Source organism: Malaya genurostris, chromosome 2 (assembly GCF_030247185.1).
Source record: "Malaya genurostris strain Urasoe2022 chromosome 2, Malgen_1.1, whole genome shotgun sequence".
In the NCBI taxonomy this organism is placed as follows: Eukaryota; Metazoa; Arthropoda; class Insecta; order Diptera; family Culicidae; genus Malaya; species Malaya genurostris.
In genome coordinates, this window is record NC_080571.1 from 243,921,568 (window position 1) to 243,941,852 (window position 20,285).

A 20,285-nucleotide genomic window follows, 5' to 3' on the forward strand; every position below is an offset into this window, starting at 1 on the left:
GATAGACGTTAAATGGTCGCAGTAAAAGCTATCAATTAATCATTGCACTTTTAATGGGTACTGATTTAGCCGTGAACACTTTGAAGAACTATAAAACAGCAACAACAGCTTCCAGATCAACTTAGTTTGTGGCAGCAGTACACCCTAGGAGGAGACTTTTGATCAACTTAAGTGGAATGAATTGTTTTACTAGCTTAATTTTATTGGGATTAGTAGCTTTATCCCTGGTAAAATTCAAAGTTTGAAATGACCTAGCGAATAAAATCTTACAATTTTACTTTATAGGCTGTGTATACGGAAACACAACAAGAGATAATGAATTTTATAGTTGGAAAATGTGCTGAAGAACAGGACATAGAGTTGAACAGTAATTTTACGGAACAATGGGAATATACAGGTCTTCTTTTCCCGGATGAGGATAAATCGAAAGTAAGTAGAAACTGCGAAATTAATTAATGGCGATAGAATTTAGATAGTTGTTTAATCAATGTGCTGAAATCGAAAGCATTTAAACTTATTGTAGGGAAAATTTCAATGGTATTATTTTTCTTACAGCGATATGCCGTATGTCTCGAGCGAAAGATAGGCTTGTTGGGCAAAGATGGTATGTTTAACACTGATGTCTTTATAGGTATCATGGCCGATGGTCACGACCTTCAGGCAATAACAGAACTTGTTAATAAATGTAACACTGGCAAAGGAGATACTATCGAGGATAGAGGATACAATTTTTACAAGTGCTTCTGGACTGAAAAAACGTTCGATATGTAACGAACAGATCAAAACAGAACTTGGAGAAAAAAGAAAAATAGAATTCTTGAGGGTATCTTTCAGAAATAAAACGATCGACAATAATTATTTATGTGAAAAGTTCCCCTCACTTTTACCTGTCGTTAAATACTGGGTCAATGGTCTTAATGTTCAGTTGACTAAAACAGATTTTATCGAAGACTTATTATTAACATGAAGACGCCACACTCTATATTTTCCTGAGTACCCCAGCGAGTCGTTCAGCCAGTAATATAACAAAACGGTTATCCGGATGATTGGAGTTCTTTTCACAAGCAACCTCAGCTTCTAATACCGTTTTCGTTTTTGAACCTAGACGCGGGCTACTCTGACTCCGAGTAAAACGAACACGTGGTACGCGCCCTAAACAACAACTAATGAAGAAAAGAAAAAATAAACAAAATTGGCTGGATGCGTGGTGCGACCCGAGAAAATATTCAGAGCGAAACTACGCGATTGGAGTCCGATCTAAAGCGACCTCAGGTTGCTAAAACAAACATATAAAACGTTGTTTGGGCGACTCTGGGTCAGCTTTCGGGCTGCTCTGATCAATAAACGAAAACGGTATAAGTGATATTCAACCCTTGTTGATGGATAAATGGTGTAGTGGGGTCCAAACCTGGAAACAAACAATTTACCATTCCTAAGACCAGGTTCCTCCAAACAATTTTCAATAAACCAATTTTTTGTGAATTGCTAGAAAATACACTCACAAACGATATAGAATTAGTCCAAAAAAATCGAACGAGTTTCGGAAATTTTTGTCCGAGACGCCATATTGAAAAAAACAAAACGAAAATTTTGCCTTTCTCATATAGAAAGGCTATGCAATCACTGTGAAAACCGACTTATGAACGAAGACTCGAAGTATTTCTTCACTTGTGTTATATATCATTCGACTCAGTTCGTCGAGATCACAAAATGTTCATGTGTGTATGTTTGTCTGTACGTATGTGACAAATAATGTCACTCACTTTGCTCAGAGATGGCTGAACCGATTTTCACAAACTTAGATTCAAACGAAAGGTCTTATGGCCCCATAGCTTGTTGTTGAATTTCATCTTTATCCGACCTCCGGTTCCGGAATTACAAGGATATATATGCAAATCTATGAGAAAATGCGCACTCAATGTTTACGAAAATTTCTCAACCGATCCCCACTAGCTAAGATGCAAATAAAAGTTCATGAAATTCTTAGAAAAGTCCCCGAGAAGTTGATTTAGATCCGATTTCCGGTTCCGGGATTACAGAGCGATAAGCGGTAAATTTTCAATTACATGAGTATTTTATCACAAGCGATGACAAAACGACATATAATTACACATGCATATTTTCATACTTACTGGTAAATTCATCTATTTTGTAGATCTTGTTAGTTAGTAGATATATAAACCTACTTTGGGACTACTAGTCCCCGGTTCCCGCTTCCGAAAGTACCGATAATAGTGAAGAAATACTCTAGAAACTCACTTCGATTTATCAGCAACGGTAAAACCGATTTTCACAATTCATGATTCAAATTGAAGCTTTCATTGCCTTAGAAGATACTGTGCAATTTCATTCAGATCCAACTTCCGGTTCCGAAATTATATGGCGATGAGTGTCAAAACTTTCAAACCGTCATACAAAATGATGATGCAAAACCGCTACGTGCTGGTACGGAAGAAGAGAACATCACCGCTTTTACTTCGTTCGCAGCGTGTTTGGCTCAATTTTGTAAAGAGTGCAGGGTTGCCACATTTAAATCCTTATTTTTTAGAAGAAATATCTGTAAATTCGTATCGGGGGATCAAAATTCTGTTCTGAAAATCTGTATATGAAAATGATAAGAAGATAAAGTGCAATTGAATGAAAAAAAAATCATTAAATCGAATCGGAAAATGACAGCTACTTTTTGTTTAGAGGTAGCGTTTATTGTACCTTATCAGAAGAAATTTTAGAAATCGTAAAAAATTACACTAAAATAATTGCAAGAAAAGTTAGTATAGAGCAATTCCAGAAATGCTTAGCAGATCATCAGACTCGACCTTCTCCGATTTGGATGAAACTTTGCACATGGCTTCAATATGGCAAACCATAAGTTTTGAACCGATGGAGAGGTCAATTCGACTCACTATTGATTTTTAAAAAGGGCGTATGTATTTTTGCATTTCACAAAAATTGCCTTTTTCAAATCGTTGTAACTCGGAAACCGTTAATTGTACTAAAATGGCGTTCAGAAAGAAGTTGTAGGGAATCGATTGGGTACTCTAAAAAATATACACTGAAAAAAAAATCTTAATAATTACAAAATAATTCGAAAAAGGTAAATAAAAAAAAATCGGGGTTTTAATTTTTTTTAATAATTTTTATTTTAAAGCTGTTATTAAAACCTGGTTTTGTGTGTTCCGGAAAAATTTTCCAATTAACAGAAACCATAATTGGAAAATTAGAAGCTCAAATATGCAAGGTTAAATTTAATACCCCGTTAAGCATTTGGGATCGCTGTCGTAGGCGGGCTTATACGGAAAGTCATACGATCGTAATGTAATAATTGTAGATATATACATGTAATAAATGTAGATATAGCAAGCAAATAAACAAATCATGGAAATATTAAAAATGGTGTTATAATAAAATATCTAAGTATCTCAAGAACAGCTACTTTTAGACGAAAGGATATCATGAACAAATTTATTGCCTTTAACCTGTAGAATAATATTCTACTGTTTAGATAATTATCTTTCAACGAGAACTTGAAATTTAGAATATATCTGTAAATTGTTTTAGCTTTAACTTCTTCATTTTTTAAAAGGCACGGATGTGATAGCCATCAATCTGTAAGTTTTAATAAGAGCTTTAAAATAAAAATTATCAAAAAAAAATCGAAACCCTTATATATTTTTATTTAACTTTTTCGGATTATTGTGTAATCATTGAGAAAAAAAATCAAAAATTTTTTCCGGTGTACATTTTTCTTAGAGTGCCCAATCGATTCCCTACAACTTCTTCCTGAACGCCATTTTTTGTACAATTAACGGTTTCCGAGTTACAACGATTTGAAAAAGGCAATTTTTGTGAAATGCAAAAATACATACGCCCTTTTTAAAAATCAGTAGTGAGTCGAATTGACCTCTCCATCGGTTCAAAACTTATGGTTTGCATTCTGAAGCCATGTGCAAAGTTTCATCCAAATCGGAGAAGGTCGATTCTGATTTTGTCACTTTTTCGTCTACTCATTCCTTAAATTGCTCTATAGAAAAACTGTCATTAGCAGATGGAACCATTTGTAGTATTCTAAGAAAGTATATTTATTGCCTTTCTCATATAGAAAGTTTATGCAATCACTTGAAAATTTTACTAGTGAAAATTGACCCGGAGGGCTAAGTGTCGTATACCATTCGACACAGTTTATCGAACTGAGCAGTATCTGTGCGTATGTATGTATGTATGTATTTATGTATGCATATATGTGTGCGTGTATGTGTCAAATGTGTTAAAAAAATTATGGATGTGTCAAATAATGCCACTCAATTTTTATCAGAGATAGCTCGACCGATTTTCACAAACTTATGCTCAAATGAGAGTGCCTATAATCTCATAGGTAGCTGTTGAATTCCATTCGAGTCCGACCTCCGGTTTTGGAAATAAAGAGTAAAGTGTGTTAACCATTTCAAATCGTTATTTAGTGCAACGATTCAATATAATACAATTTTTATCAACTTGACATAACTGTTTATAAATAGAAAAGGTTATGTTAGTTAATACCCGAAGAAAGTTTCTAATTTTATTCAAGTTTGAAAATAAAATTTCTCGACAGAATCTTCTAGCGATGCTTTTGAAAATATAAGCAATATGAGAATGAATAAATAAACGAATACAAAATAAAAAAAAACTCCGCATGAAGTTTGTATTATAATTTGTCACTTTTAGTTTAGTTTTTTTTTCACATAAAGAAAGGTTATACAATCAGTGTGAAAACCGACTTTTTAATCGAGTTTCATATACCATTTGAATCAGTTCGTCGAGTACACAAATAATTCTGTGTGTGTATGTAAAATTTTTGTGCTCTCACTTTTCTCGGAAGAGGCTATACTGATTTTCACTAACTTAAATATTAATAAACGATCCTGATATTAGAAAAAAAAATCTAGAATTTTAACCGGATTTTTATTGTATCGGAATTACATCACGATTAGTGTAGAAATTTCGATTTCATGAGTGTTTTTTTCAGAAAGAAACTCGTAAAGACCAGTAATTTTAGTTGTACCGCTTCTCAGTTTGCGGTTCCAAAGGAACTTATTTCGATTTTTTAAAGACAGTTATGACGATATCCACAAACATAGATTCAAATGAAAGGTCTTATAAGCGAATTTCGCATCGAATCATTTTCGGAGTTGGCAGCAGCCTGTCAAATTTGAATGAAACTTTCTGGAAATGTAGACTTTGTCACAAAATGTCCTACCTTGTTTCTCAAAAATTGATATAGACTGCCTTTTGAAATGGGTCATCCCTTTTTTCCTTTTTTTCAATTATGAGTGTTGAAAGATAACAAATTCTACAGAAAAAGTGTTATACTATATTAAGTTCTATTATAGATCGCCCATATGAAACTTCCAAGTGCTGAATTCGCTCTAATCGAGTCCTACACTGGGAACAATTGATTTTGAAAATTTAAAATGGGTATACAAAAAAAAACATTTTTGATTTTGATGAAATTTAGTCGCAAGATAGGTGATTATGCTCCCTAACATCGGTTCATACGTTGCAAGATGGACACATTTAAGGGGCGGGTAGGGTCTAACACTTTTGAAAAATTATTTATTATTTTCTTTGTATTCTCTCATAGTAAAACATTTCAATAATATTCTGTGAAATTTTCAAGCCTATCGGAACAAAACTCAGTAAGTTATGGGCTTTTTATTTGCTTATCTCATACTGCGAAGAAGTAAGAGCTCGGTGCACAGGTCCAAGATTTCTGCTTCGATTGACCTAAAAACTTGACAAAAAATTCTTGAAATGTTTCATTATAAAAGAATACAAAAGAAAAAATATGATTTTGTGAAAATGTTAGACCCTACGGGCTCCCTTGAGTAATAAATTGTTTCCATTGATTTTATAGACAAAAAACTTTGAACGCGTTTTTCTCGAAAGCCATCTCCATCGTCATTCAAAAACTACTGAACCAATTTTTTCAAATTTTGCACACACTTTCTACACATAAAAAACCAGACCCCAACGTTTTCCTGTTCCTTGTTTGTTACTTTGGGGAGGTTTTACAGCTACAAAATGGCGAATTTTTTCGTGAAAAATCGTAGTTTTCACTTTGGACAACCACCAAAAATTAAAAAAAAATCAAACAGAAACGTTGGGGTCTAGAAAAACATCTACTCTATATATACTGCTTAAATTTGTTGACTTCTTATCAGTCTGCGCTGATCATGATTTTTCGAAGCGGGCACCGCAAATCATGATTTTTGAACTGAATTAAATCATAAGTTTTGTATAGGACTAAAATACCATTCATTTGAATCTAGTGTGTAATTTGAAGCTGGAATTTTTACACTAATCCCACTTTAACTCCGAAACCGGAAGTCGGATCAAGACGAAATTTAGTTATTTACGTCATTTGCCAAATTAGGTCTTGGTGAATTACACCGTATTAGGGATAAAGTCACCTGTAAAATTCAAACTTTTTTGGTGTGCATAGTTTCAGAGCCGGAAGTACTCGACGAACTCAGTCGATTTTCATAGTGGTTAAACAGCCTTTCTATATGAGAAAGGCAGAAAGTTTTTTCAACTAAAACTTTCTCTTATCCAGCACTGATACTTTTTACAATTATCAGCAGCTAGAGATAGAGTATTCTGTGAAATTAGTAAAACACTGTTTCGTAGATTTTTTCCTTTTCCGATAAAAACTGTTTAAAAAAAAGAGAAAAAAGGTTCACCCTTTTCAAAAGACAGTCTAGATCATTTTTGGAAAAACCAAGTATGCAAAGTGGCATTTTGTGACAAAGTCCAGAAAGTTTCATTAAAAGCTGAGAGGGTGCTGCCAACATTTATTTAAGTTGGCACAAATTTCATCTATAATACTACGAGCATATTCTAAATTTTATTCGAATTCACCTTCCGGCTCCGGAGTTATACGATGACGAATGTTAAAAATTTCAAATCGTCTTTCAAAGCAGCGATGCGCTCGAATTTTATCAGGATCCGTCATCTGGTTTTTGAATTATAGTGTAATGTGTACTTAAAATTTCAAGACGTTGTTCATAGCAGCGTTGCAAAATATGTAAAAAATCTTCTAAAATCAATACTCAATTCTTATTCAATTTATAAAACCTGATAGTAGCTATGCATTGGAACTAGCTTCGGCTATACCGACCGATTTCGATTCTGAAAATTATTACGTTTTTTGTTTCGCCGCTTTAAGTGATGGTAAAAATTTTGTTTTATATACTTTACCCTATTTTTCCGAAAATCAGAAGTTTTATATAGGATCATAAGACCATTCATTTAAATCTAAGTTTGCAATTCAAGTTTACATCTAAGTCATGCCATCTCGGAGAAAAGAGTGTAGGTAATCAACCGGTAATTCCGAAACCGGAAGTCGGATCCAAGTGACATTCAGAAGTTTGGTAAAGAACTCTTAGACCATTCATTTGAATCTAAAATTGTAAAAATCGGTCACGCCATCTCCGAGGATGGTTAGTTCACATATGTTAATTTTTTTGCTCATTTTTCTCCACACCTCCGGAACCGGATGTTAGATCCAAACAAAATTCAGGAATTTCGTATGGGACCATAATACCTTTAATTTGAATCTAAATATGTGAAAATCGGTTCAGCCATCTTCGAGAAAAGTTAGTGCAAAAGAACGTTATATACACACACATATATACACACACAAAAATTTTCTCCGGGCCTTGGTTCAAAAGTCGAATTTCACCCATAAAAATCTAATGAGATTTGTCTTCCGGCTCCGGAAACCGATTAGTTGATGTACAATCGTAATAAATTTTCTAAACTTTACTAAAAATTATTTCAACTTGCAGATAATTTTTCAAAATTAAGAAAAAGTTGGGTTGATATTCATCTGGCGACCTAGGATAAAGTTTTATCTATTGTCTTTTTAATATTAGAAGGTATTGGGTAGAAAGAGAGTTTCGAAATATTATCTGAAATCGTTTTACTTAAATCCGAGAGACAATCGTCACTTTACAAGCCATTCATTGAAATCGGTTTCTAGTCGATCAATTACTAAAAACTAAACATTTATTAGGAGTTCGTGGATTTTTGAGACATGGGAAAACTAACTGAACTTGTGATTTATATCATGTTTGTCGTTTGGTTTTATTTTTGAGTCATCTACTCTTGAATTTTTCAAGAATGAAGTTGGATCTGTCCGTTACAATTCAAAGGTTATTTCAGCCCAGAAACACTTGTAGAATTCGTATAGTCTATCTTCAGCGCTATCTCCGTCACTTTCGGCACAATGCTGAACAAGCTCTGTTAATGGCTGAACGTCGTGACCTTCGGCCAGAAAGTCAATCAAGACTTGAGATTCAATCGTCCCATCAGCACCCAACACACCCATTTTGTGGTCAAGACAAACGGCGAATTGCTGGAAAAAATAATTATTTCTTATTTTATATCATTTACACTTTCAGCACTAGAGTTCAATAGTCGTTACTCTAAGGTCGTCGACTACAGCATATTAAATGAGTAGCTATTCGGCTGCCATAAATTCTGCAGTTTTTTTACTATTTCGATTATGGTCATTTTACTTTAGGGCCAAACAAACTTTCTGATCCTATATATGTACAAGGTTGGGAATCGTGAAAGTCGTTAGCTTACCCATCACGTAATGCCTCCATACCTCGAATTCGTTTACCTTCGATTTCTCCTCATCTGGAAAAAGATCACCGGTGTATTTCCACTGTTCCGTAAAATCACTGTTCAATTCTATGCCCTGTTCTTTAGCACACTCTCCAATGATAAAATTCAATGACTGTGTTTGTTTTTCTGTATACCCAGCCTACAATGTAATATTGTTTGATCTCAATTATTCGGACACGAAAAAACCAGATTTAATGTAAATTTACCTGACATAATGCTGATAGTCCCAAAACAATCGAGATAGTAAAGAAATTCATTTCGCTTAAGCCGATAAAGCGTCTTCTTATATCACTCCTGTCACTTGCATGGTACTCAAAGCTTGTAGATTATTTTATACTTGTTCAAGGTATTCATGCACTAATTCAGTACCCATTATGTATGCAATGATTGATTAATACACTCTTACTTACATAAAACACTTCAAAATTGCACTGTCAGTTTTCTGTGCCATTAACGCTAGTCAAACTCTTTCCAAGGGATGTAATATTTCATTCATATTTCAATATTTCAGTCGATTTAGAATGTAGGGTTCGTAACTTCTGCCCGTTATTGCTCTACTCTAAGCTGCAAAGCCTTCTAAATAACACCTAGCTGTGTAGATGATAGTTGGAATTTTGTAACTTTTCTTACACACATAGGCGTCATGCACAAATAATGTCGAGCTATAAGAGAGTCGGAAGAGGGGTTAGGGAGGCTTGTGAATATTAGGACAAATTGTGAGAAGGGAAGACGGCATACTAGGCAAAACGTTACGTCAGCCTTTTCACACTACCTGCATTACCGTATGCATGATAAGGTTTGCACCATCGTACACATGAGGTCATTCATCTACGCATACAATGTATTGATTTTCTTTGCATGATCGTAAGCTATATCTAACGGTCAATGTCAGAGTATACAATTCTCAAAGAATATTTTTCGAGAGTATATTTCTGTACACGGGTATAACGTGATGGGTCGATGGCTTTCATGCAGCCAACCTGGGTTCGATTCCCAATCCCGAACATAGAGTCAGAAAGTTCTTCGGGCCCGAAGAGGCAAACGACCTTAAGGTGAAATGTGGAATACCTAAAACTACTAACTATTTATTCGAAACTAAAATTAACAGTAATTTTCACTTTAGTTTAGTAGTCCTACGTCAACAATAAGAGTAATCCTATGGGTATGTTCTTTTTAGTTTTTTCTACACGGTTTTTTTCGTCAGGCCCGTTTTTTTTTGCTTCGATTATGAGGTTTTGACCATGACGTCGTTTGCCTCTTAGGGCTAGGAAAACTTTTTGACACTATGTTATGTGCGGGTTGGGAATCGAACCCAGGCGAGCAGTGTGAAAAGTATCGACTTACTCATCACGCTATACCCGACTACGCACAGTTCTATGAGAAAGCATGCTTGGAGACCTCTCATAGTAGTAATCAATATACATAATCGTTGATTTGTATTAAAATGAAAATGAAAGACGTTCTTTATCCATCTATCACCAGTGATATGACTCCTTTTATCAATCCGCATTTGTTTTCGCATGAATGTTCGTTGGTGTTGTTAGTTTTCATAATAATTTTAATAGTTGATAAAGGCATTCAGTTCGCATATTAGTTTTAATTAGGTTCAGGTTTCCAGTTTCCTATTTATTTGATCAAAATGATTCAAAATTATTTAACTGATCGTACTCTTCAGAATTGTAAATCTGAGTTGCTACCCGTACGAGCAGGTATTCCGCAGGGTTCGAGCGTAGCTCCAATCTTGTACACCCAAACTTTCATTTACGTAACTTATATATGTATGTATGTATTAATATACGTACGCATGTGTGCAAACATTTGTATTTATTAATACATATAAATCAGGGGTGGAAATAAGCAAAGTTTGTGATTCACAGTAAATAAAAATAGTTAGTATTATTATTTCATATCACATGTTTATTGTAGATATTACAATGAATTCTGCAACGAATGATTTTTGATAAGATAAATTTTGATTTTACTTAGAATTTATAAATGTCTTCAATGTACTGTTAACGGTATTACTATCTGACTCGAAATCAACATTTCAACAAAGTTCGGTTTGTTTTAATCCTACTCTGTGTTCATTAAACAGGTTTGAAGTTCAAATGGCTGTCACTTACAGTTCCGGTGATGTGATGGTATAAGTGACGTTAACGTCAAAACTGATTACCGCTCAATTTTCTCAGATATAGATTATCCGATATCAAAAATTTTAGGATCGTTAAGTGAGTTTATTTCGTCGATCGCATCAAAATTCCATGTTTCGTGATGTATTTGAAATTTATTCAGTAATACCGTCGTGGTGGAGTAATATCATCAATAAAAACAGCTAATAATATTAACATACATGCTGCGATAAATAATATTTATTATAAAAGCGTGGTATGGAGTTGATTAATATAACCCTATTTAGCTTGAATATCATACACAGAAGTAACAGGAGTGCAGGATTTGGCTACGCCAACTCAAACGCATCATTGAAACGCTGCGTCAAATGTTGCGCTCCAGTTACCTCTTTAAATCAAATTCATGCCAAATAGCGTTTCATTGGGTTTAATGTAGTTAGTGCATGAATATCACAATCAGCATCAACCAGCTGGAAGCAAAACAATGACTTTTGTCGCTATAATCACTATCTACTAATTTTGCATTGCGTATTGATATTGCGCATCGAAAACTGTAAAATTTAAAATTATCCATTGGATTACGATCCAATGTGATCATTTTCATAAAACCTTCATCTAGCATTCATTTCCTTTCATCTAATATTCATTTTACTGCAATTAAACAACAGGTTGCGAAATCGAATACGATTTGTATCAAAGGAGAACATGTATTGAAACTTCGTAAACCGTGCCGTAACGAAACCGGTATTTTCTCAACTCTTTTCCTTAATTAAAAATTAACTGTAGGATTACTGTTGTTACTAATTTTCACGCTTCTCATTGGAATCAACGATTTTAGATGTAAATCAATCGGCACTCATGTCTGATTTAACTCATATGTGACTTTTTTCCAAAATGCTCAAAGCTGATCGAATCGTCCAGTAATTTGATCTTACAGGAATCAGTGATAATAGTAGCTCAAAATCACTACCGATCAGTATTGATTTTGATCGATGTGATTCAAAGATCACTGATCAACTGATCTTAAAAAACTAGATCAGTAGTGAGCTTTATTGGGAAAGATCACAATCGATCGCCTTTGCTAGTGATTACGATTTAATGATTGTTTGTTCTTGATTTTTCCACTTTGAGTGGGATAACCGGATAGAACCTTAGCCGGTATATTCAGAACAAATGTGTTGATTTTTGTATAGAAACTTTCTACGTGTTTCTCTCGGCTGTGGGATTTATTCCACATATTGAATGTTATGTATTTTATCGAACAGATTCAAAGCAGTTTGCTGTATGATTTAACGTATGCGCTTGCACTTATTACCCTACATATTGTTTGAGATCTAAAAGATTTTTTGCGTACTGGATATTGATGACGAATCTTTCATTTTAATGTAATCGTATAGAATTCAGATATTTTTATCTTAATGAATTAGGTTCGATTCGAAACTTCCTTCAATTATCGACATTTTCAGGATTATAAAGTACTTTAATATAGTTAAAATTACTTACGTGATTACTATATTTAACTCTAGATCATATTTGAATGATTTTTATGTACCACGCAAACAATTTTGAATAAATTTTTTGGTGGTGTTGAACAAGATCGCATCAGGATTTTCAAGAAGTAGTTAAAAAACATCAGAATGTTTCAATATTTACAGATATTTTTCCCCGCTTTAGAAAACCTAATTATTAACAATTGTGCCGTACGCCAAGGAAAGTAAATGAACAAGTCTCAGAAAACTCCCTGTTCACCATCTTCATTGGAATTAACAAGATCTTTTTTTTTGTCACTAACTTTTTCGTTCCCCTTTCCCTGTTTTTTCACCATCTCGATGGCAACTAATTAGATCTCTGTCGTTTTCAAACATTTTGTTCCCACACCCCTTTTTTACCCCGTTTCCCACAATATTTACTTCTTTTTTTCATTCTCTTCCGTAACATCACCATCACCGGAAGACCGCTCCAGTCAATGACCAGCATGCGGGCCACCCGCCGGGCCTTCGTAGCCTGGGGGTGTTTCCCGCGGACCCTCACGGACCGAAGAATGCGGCCAACATAGAAAATTACCATCGCCATCTGGAATCATCTCATCCTAAATTCAATTCACCGGCCACTACCGATCGCCAGATACTATATTACATAATGATACTACTCTAGTTTTAAGTTAGACGATAATTAAGATTAGTAAATACCCTTGGCATCTTAGAGCTTAAGCAGTGTGCCTTAATATTATATTATATTATTGAATAAAAAAAGTCTCAGAAAACACATTTGCCAAAAAATGTAGGGTTTAATATTCTTACCACAAGTTGCTACACCTGTTCTCATGCGCATGGAACACTCGAACTCCTTTCTTGGCTAAATGCGCTGAGAACGAACGAAGCGTTGTACATCCATTTCTGCGCGGCACTTAAATGCGCGAACGAGTTTTTGAGAGCAGCTAAAACTCTTCGCCTGCGCATTGTTGTCTTCTGAGTATGAGAACAAATTTGTCTCGCAATAAAAAGGGCGCGTATGGAAAAGGTCTGCTGTTACTCTTTGTAATATACCAATTCCCACCATTTAAAAACTATTGGACATTTTAGTTTTGTTACCAAATTATTTAATTCACGGGTTCGGTTTTCTGATTCACAATCGGAAATCTTGATTCACATTTTCCTGCGCAAAATGGGCTTATTTCCACCTCTGATATAAATATTGGTATAGGTATAGTAAAAGTGGATATAAAATAAAATATAAAAATAAAAAAACCGCATAAAAAAAAACGCATAAAAAAATTCCTTAGTGTAATTATCTTTCCTCATAAGCCAAGAACTTCTTTTCTTAAACTAAACAATAATCCCATTATCTTGGAATTGACTTGGTCTGATCAAGCAAAATAATTAGGTTTAACGTATGACCAAAAACACTTATTTCCAAGGATCAGATTGAAGGAGTCCAGGCAAAGTGTAATAAATATATTAAATGTTTATATCCTCTTATAAACAGAATTTCCATTTCTGTCTAAAGAACAAATTATTAATTTATAAACAAACAAATTTGGTCACGTTGTTGTTCCACCAGAAAGAAAACGCTTCAAAGGATTCAGAATAAAATTCTGAGAATGATTTTGAAGCGTCCTCCCTGGTTTAGTACAAAGGGACCGTTCATAAACCACGTAGACCAAAAACTGATATTTCAACCCCCCCCCCCCCCTTCCCCATCGAAAACTTTCGCGTACTTTCCAAATAGCACCCCCCCCCCCCCCTTGTGACCAAATAATAATCGGAAAGTAGAAAAATTGAAATTTATTCATTTACTCCAATAAACTTAAAGTCCGATGACTATTTGCAAAGAATAATGAGGTTTATCAATTTATGTTTATGTTAGTACTCTCATTTATTTTTTCACTTCTATAGGGAATAGAAGAATGAAAGAGGAAACAATAGAATCGCCTGTCTTTGACTGAGTATACTTCTACTTGGTCATAGAACTACGAAGTATCTCATTTGATAATCACTTCCACAATACAGATTACAGTCGACGATGTTTTTAGTCAGTCTGTAAAGGTCATTCGACGTGACAAATTGTAATTCTGCTCTCAAGCATCATGCATTAGGTTGAATACCCAATTTTAACTGTCTTTTTGATGAATCGAAGGAAACGCGCGGCCGGCTAACTTAACTAAGTCTTCATGGTAGTAACCAAATAGTGTATATAATAGGGCTGAAAAGTCACCACTTGTGGCTGAACACCCAATTTAAATCTTAATAATTTAATTTTAACTCATATTCTAATAAACAGTTATAAAAAAATAATAATAATCATTTCAGGTTTCTTTCACATATTTGTAAAATTTTCGGTATCAAGATTCGTGATCAAAGATTTTGATCACTGTTCCCGGTAATTCCGGACCTGAAAACTGGGCTGAATATAACGGAATTCGGTTTGTTTAATCATCAACTAACAAAGATGAACATTGAAACAGTTGTGAGTTGAATTTAAAAAAAAAATCAGTAAAGATGGTCGGGTTTCGCGTATTTTACCCGAAATCCGATCCGAACCCGTACCCGACTGCATTTATTGCTACATTACGACTTATTACTACAGATCATTCGATTTTGCAATAAATAAAACATTTTTTTAAAGGGAACGGAGAGGTTAGAGTAAATAAAAAGCAACCAAGTATGAAAGGTTAGTTCCTCTTCCGAATGTTGTGACACTATCAGAAACATTTTCCTTACTATTCCAGTAATAACCAATATTGGAAAGTGGTAAATTATAGCACATTCATTCCCAGCCGGAATTCGGAGACCTATGTATCCGAAGTCAGTAAAATTCCCTTAGGTGCTTGTAAGCCATTTCATTAGATTCGATTCTTTCGAAAATCTTTGAGAAATCATAGTGCGTTCCAAATAAAATTATCGAGTGTCCTCCAGAACCGAATACCGTTATAACTGAATTTAGTTTATTTGGACATCGACTATAAAATAAATTTGGACATCGACTGCAAACGTGATAACCAGGATTTCTTTGCAGGCACAACAGACACCAATCAAATATATAAAGAAGAATGCCTCCAGAAGTGCCAGTTGTCCTTCCTCTAGATCCACGATGATGACTTTCTGATTTGGCCAGATCTGGCATCGTGTCATTACACTAAATCGGTGTTGGAGAGGAACGAAGCAAACGATGTTGTTTTCTTTGATGTTCTTAGCAACTTCCCGATCAGATGGTAATAACAGAATTATAACAACTGGAGTAATTTATTTCAGAAATATTCTGTAACAAATTTTGAAATATTTCAAAATAAGCTGTTAAAATAACAAAAATCATAACAAAAAGGCCTCTAGCGGGAACAAAATCGTAATAGATTTTAAAACATTTGTATCACAATTATTATTGAATTTAATATAACTACAGAAGTCCGAAAGCAGAAATTTATAAGAATAGTTGTAAAAAATTAGATAGAAAATTTCACACAGAAAAACTATATTACAGCTAATTTTTAGCATCGTTTCAATCCAAAATTGTTGATTGATTTTGTTTTTTTTAATGAATAATTTATTAAGTGATCTGATTTCTTTTTTTAGTTTTTTTGAAATTCTGATCATTATATTTCGATATAAAGCAACGGAAGAACTCAGTTTTTCAATTGATGAACTTCATCATGAGTTTTGCAAATGAAAATAAAACATCATAACTGATTTTGTTATTATATTGTTATCATAAGTTTCAACTTTCAACTGTTTTCATTTGGCAAATATCTGAAAATAACACAAATTGTTATACATACATATCAACTGTTGATATACTTGTGTTATGATTTTGTTATGTGCATCTGATCGGGTTACTATACCAGTTCTTAAGGTGAAATGTAGCGTCATAAAATGCGCGCAAAATTTCATCCGCTTCAGTTGAACGAACCGTCGCACAAAGCATACCACGAAAAACGGACACATGGAAACAAGAACTTTTTACAATGATTGAGCACTGTGGGCTTATCTCTCGTTATATTGGCTTGTAAAAAAGACTGGACGTAATGGATTTTTGAATTCTTCACCCTTTGAATATATCCTAATTCAATCGTTATTGTTAGTGATTACTCTTACACTTAGCTTGCTACAATCTAAAATAATACCTGTTATACGATATCACACAGCCAGGCTTTATTGCTTCAGCAACATCAATGCATTGAACTCAACAGAATTGGACATTATTAGTATTATAAATGACAGTTACTTAGGAAATAAACAATTTCTTACAATACCCATTTTATTGTATTCAACTCGTTTCTATTTCAACACAAAACCCGATACTGCATAAATTCGCGTCATAATTTTATATGTAATTTTTGCTCACGATATAATGCCACCGTGCCCACCGTGCATTTCTCACACCACCTCAATACGAAACAGCAGCGCGCAAGCAATAAAAAAAATGCAAAAAAGTTTATATAAACTTTTTCAATTTTTGGTTGTTTTAACTAAAGTTTCATAATTTTGAGTTGCATTTTCAGATTCTTTGTGAAATTCTGCTACAAACACTACTTTTCAGTTCTAAAATCATCCCTGTGGAACGGAACAGTAACCGTTTATACATTTCAAAAACCAATTACGGCTCGGCAAAGCAAAATTTCAAAATTCTAAGAATACTTAGTTATGATAAATTTGATTTCGAAAACTTAAGTGTTTTTGGTTTTTTCGAAAATCGGTCTAGTTTTTGAATAATTGATCAAAAACGCGATTTTCGCATTCCGCTACATTTCACCTTAAGGTCGATATCGGGAAAGCCATCATTACACCACTAGGTGGATTAAAATAGATTTTAGCTGCATCAGCTATCATGAGTTGAGCTATGGATTCTTGGAAACGCCCCTATGTGATACGTATTTTGCTACTTTTGATACTGACATCGCAGTTTTATTTATGTCTTATATAAGAGGTTTTAGTAATCAATCAAAGCTAACACAATGTGGACGAGATTAATCCATGAACATTTTGATTAACTATAAAAGGTCTTCAAGTTTCAACTAATAACTTAGTTGATTGAAACATCACGTTATAGTGGAAGACGATTTGTAAACTTAAGCAGAATGAATTATTTTACCAGTCTCATTTTCTCGGGAATAGCAGCCTTATGTCTGGTAAATTCTAAAGTCTGACAAGTCAGAAGAAATGCCATCTAACATTATTACATTATAGGCTGATTATACAGAAAAACAACTACAGACATTAAATTTTATCGTTGGAAAATGTGCTCAAGAACAGGACATAGAGTTGAACAGTGATTTTACGAAACAATGGATGTACACTGGACTCCTTTTCCCAGATGAGGAGATATCGAAGGTAAATATCCAAACCGTTACTCATTCATTGTGTTAATATTGTCAATCTTAGGTAACAGAAGATATCAACATTAAATTATTGAGGTGAAAATTTCAATTAATTGAAGTGATATATTACTCTTTCTTCAGAAATTTGCCGTTTGTCTTAACCGCGCTATAGGTATAATGGATGCTGATGGAACGATTAAGCCCCAAGTCTTGGCTGACTTTCTGACCGATGGTCATGACGTTCAGATAATAACAGAACACATTAGTAAATGTAATACGGGTGAGGGAGATACCATCGAAGATATAGGATACAACTTCTACAAGTGTTACTGGGGTGAAAAGTCATTCAATTCGTACCTGTCCGTTACTGAGCCTTGAAAATAAAATCATCCTTAAGGAGTAAGACAATGTGTGCGTAAAAACAAATTCCGGCGCTTTTTTTCCTGATTTTAATCAATAAATCTTCTATATGGTTGAAAAATAAACCAATCGATCTGATTCTGCTTAAAATTACAATTTAAGATAAGCGAAAATCTTAGTCTAAAACTCTTCCGCTTTCCTTAAAACTGCTCGAGAAAATTTTTTTCAGTTTCAGCTTACATCCACTAACACATTTGATTAGCAACAAACACATTCCTATATAGATTTCCTCTTGCAGCAAATTATTGCGATATAAAGATTTACGTACCTTCTATAAGTGAACCCGAAAAAAAGGAACCTTCAATTTAACACGCGAAAGGCAATGGATATGGAATGTTGTCGTAAAACTATTTATTTTTCCGGAAAACTGCTTTTGTAACAGAACATATTTAGTTTTGTTTATTTTGTGTAGCGCAATCTAATACAAATCCATTGAAGCAGTGTTGCTAACTTTTTTATTATGGAATTGAAATCTACATTCATAAAATGTAGATGTTTCCATCAAACGGTGGTTAAACAAATTATCAAAACTGTTATTTCATCCAAAAAGTCTGGCTTAACGTTTGTTTGAGAATAAATTATTGCTAAAAAAGATTGTTTAAAACTCAATCGTGCAAGCCTGTTTGATAAACTGGTTGCACTGCATATATGAATACATATATCTATGACATACGTACCAAATAAAATGTACGTAATACACAAATTACTAACACAAGTTAACTTGGTTTACTCTTGATCCCTAATCCATCTGGTTGTTTGATAATTCCTTTTCTCTTGCCATTCACGTACACAGTAAAATATATAAAATTTACATGTAACTCAATAAGGTATATGAGGTAATATGACGGTGTTTTTACATGTATGCATTGAAGTTGTACACCAAAATGTTATGAAATTTACATATGACACAATTCACAATAATGTTGCTCGTCAAATGACCGAATTTCACAACAATGAGCTAAATTTGTGGCAAACATACCCAGTCTAACTATTCGTCTTGTAAAGACGTGGAGTCACGCATACGCTAATTTTGAACCCAAGTAGCCCGTTAAGTTGCTGTCCTGTATTTTTATACTGAGTGTGTCACTTATCAAGTTAGTTTATATTACTATTTCGGTAACTGTTGTGTTATTGAAGAAGCGCACTTTTTTCTGTTTTGCGCAAAATCTCTTTAAGTTTTTTCGTTGTATAACGAACTTTTATATGAGCTTGAAAAAACAAGAGTTGATGTTTACAAAAACATAACAACATAATTGCTATTAAATAAGTTTCACATTTGAGTTTCAATACAACTATTGGTTACACAAACATGGATCTTTAAAAGTATTATTCCGTAAATTAATAAATGATAATCCTACATAAAGTAGAATTGATCGTTTGAGTTTTTGTAAATAACAAATCGACAACAAACGCCATTATTATGGTGAAACATGTATTTGTGCGCGTGAATTTTCAAGCGCCGTTGAATAAACGTGTTTTGAAGATTGTACGTATATCAATTTTTGTCACAATAACAGCCAATTATTTTCAATGAGAACCATCGGAGTGTTGTTCAAAATATGCGTAACATAAATTTCAAACGAACTTGCGAATTTTCTGGTTTTTTTTATCAAATTGAAACTTTATTGTACCTGAAAATCCAGAAAAAAGTGTTTTCCAATAGTTTCCAACATGGCATTGCTGGCAACAGTGCGTTGAATTAAAAAGGGTTCACGCAACGTAATGATTTATATGATCTAAATAAGAGGAAACATGAATATGTGAATACTTCAGAAAAACCGTTTTTAATCCACCTAGTGGTGTAATGATGCTTTCTCATATAACTTATGTTTTCAAAAACATCACTAGAAGATTCTGTCAAGTTTCTTATTTGAAACTTGAATAATTTTCTTCGGTACAAACCACCATCACCTCTTCAATTTGTAAACAGTTATGTCAATTTAATAAAGATTTAAATGTGGCAACCCTGAACGCTATACAAAATTGAACCAAGCACGTTGTGTGCTAGGCGTGCGCGTTTTCTACTTCTTCCATACCAGCACGTACCAATGTGTACCGATTTTGCATCATTTTGTATGACAGTTTGAAAGTTTTGATACTCATTACCCTATAATTTCGGAACCGGAAGTCGGATCTGGATGAAATTGCAAAGTATCTTATAAAATAATGAGAGCTTTATTTTGAATCATGACTTGTGAAATCGGTTTAACCGTTGCTGAGAAATCGAAGTGTGTTCCGTATTTGGAGCTTTTCTTCAC

The 20,285-nt window shown here is 33.9% G+C and overlaps 3 protein-coding genes across 7 annotated transcripts; 2 read left to right on the plus strand and 1 right to left on the minus strand.

The window, feature by feature from the left end:
- On the plus strand, nt 1-939 carry LOC131432766 (uncharacterized). Of its 3 annotated transcripts, XM_058599270.1 has the most exons (4): nt 1-227; nt 286-429; nt 556-564; nt 632-939. In XM_058599270.1, exons 1-4 carry the CDS (start codon nt 177-179, stop codon nt 665-667), a joined length of 240 nt encoding a protein of 79 aa, XP_058455253.1. In that variant the 5' UTR covers nt 1-176; the 3' UTR covers nt 668-939. The 3 variants fall into 3 exon arrangements, 2 of the variants coding, with proteins under 2 accessions (XP_058455253.1, XP_058455252.1); XR_009229961.1 differs by lacking the exon at nt 556-564 and having other exon boundaries at nt 5-227; XM_058599269.1 differs by having other exon boundaries at nt 17-227; nt 556-939.
- A 7,151-nt stretch (nt 940-8,090) lies between these two features.
- On the minus strand, nt 8,091-9,250 carry LOC131432767 (uncharacterized). Of its 3 annotated transcripts, none has more exons than XM_058599273.1 (3): nt 8,874-9,250; nt 8,626-8,806; nt 8,091-8,392 (listed from the first exon to the last, which is right to left on the minus strand). In XM_058599273.1, exons 1-3 carry the CDS (start codon nt 8,922-8,924, stop codon nt 8,373-8,375), a joined length of 252 nt encoding a protein of 83 aa, XP_058455256.1. In that variant the 5' UTR covers nt 8,925-9,250; the 3' UTR covers nt 8,091-8,372. The 3 variants fall into 3 exon arrangements, with proteins under 3 accessions (XP_058455256.1, XP_058455254.1, XP_058455255.1); XM_058599271.1 differs by having other exon boundaries at nt 8,648-8,806; nt 8,874-9,246; XM_058599272.1 differs by having other exon boundaries at nt 8,663-8,806; nt 8,874-9,237.
- An 8,047-nt stretch (nt 9,251-17,297) lies between these two features.
- On the plus strand, nt 17,298-18,105 carry LOC131428442 (uncharacterized). The gene is made up of 3 exons (XM_058592396.1): nt 17,298-17,418; nt 17,477-17,620; nt 17,749-18,105. Exons 1-3 carry the CDS (start codon nt 17,368-17,370, stop codon nt 17,983-17,985), a joined length of 432 nt encoding a protein of 143 aa, XP_058448379.1. The 5' UTR covers nt 17,298-17,367; the 3' UTR covers nt 17,986-18,105.
- The last annotated feature ends 2,180 nt before the right edge of the window (nt 18,106-20,285 follow it).

Coding starts and splice junctions, on each gene's coding strand:
- LOC131432766 (XM_058599269.1), top strand. CDS start 177: ATGAATTGTTTTACTAGCTTAATTTTATTGGGATTAGTAGCTTTATCC. Junction 228..285: donor GATTAGTAGCTTTATCCCTG/GTAAAATTCAAA, acceptor TTTACTTTATAG/GCTGTGTATACGGAAACACA. Junction 430..555: donor CGGATGAGGATAAATCGAAA/GTAAGTAGAAAC, acceptor TTTTTCTTACAG/CGATATGCCGTATGTCTCGA.
- LOC131432767 (XM_058599271.1), bottom strand. CDS start 8,924: ATGAATTTCTTTACTATCTCGATTGTTTTGGGACTATCAGCATTATGT. Junction 8,807..8,873: donor GACTATCAGCATTATGTCAG/GTAAATTTACAT, acceptor ATTACATTGTAG/GCTGGGTATACAGAAAAACA. Junction 8,393..8,647: donor CGAAGGTAAACGAATTCGAG/GTATGGAGGCAT, acceptor TATTTTTTCCAG/CAATTCGCCGTTTGTCTTGA.
- LOC131428442 (XM_058592396.1), top strand. CDS start 17,368: ATGAATTATTTTACCAGTCTCATTTTCTCGGGAATAGCAGCCTTATGT. Junction 17,419..17,476: donor GAATAGCAGCCTTATGTCTG/GTAAATTCTAAA, acceptor ATTACATTATAG/GCTGATTATACAGAAAAACA. Junction 17,621..17,748: donor CAGATGAGGAGATATCGAAG/GTAAATATCCAA, acceptor CTCTTTCTTCAG/AAATTTGCCGTTTGTCTTAA.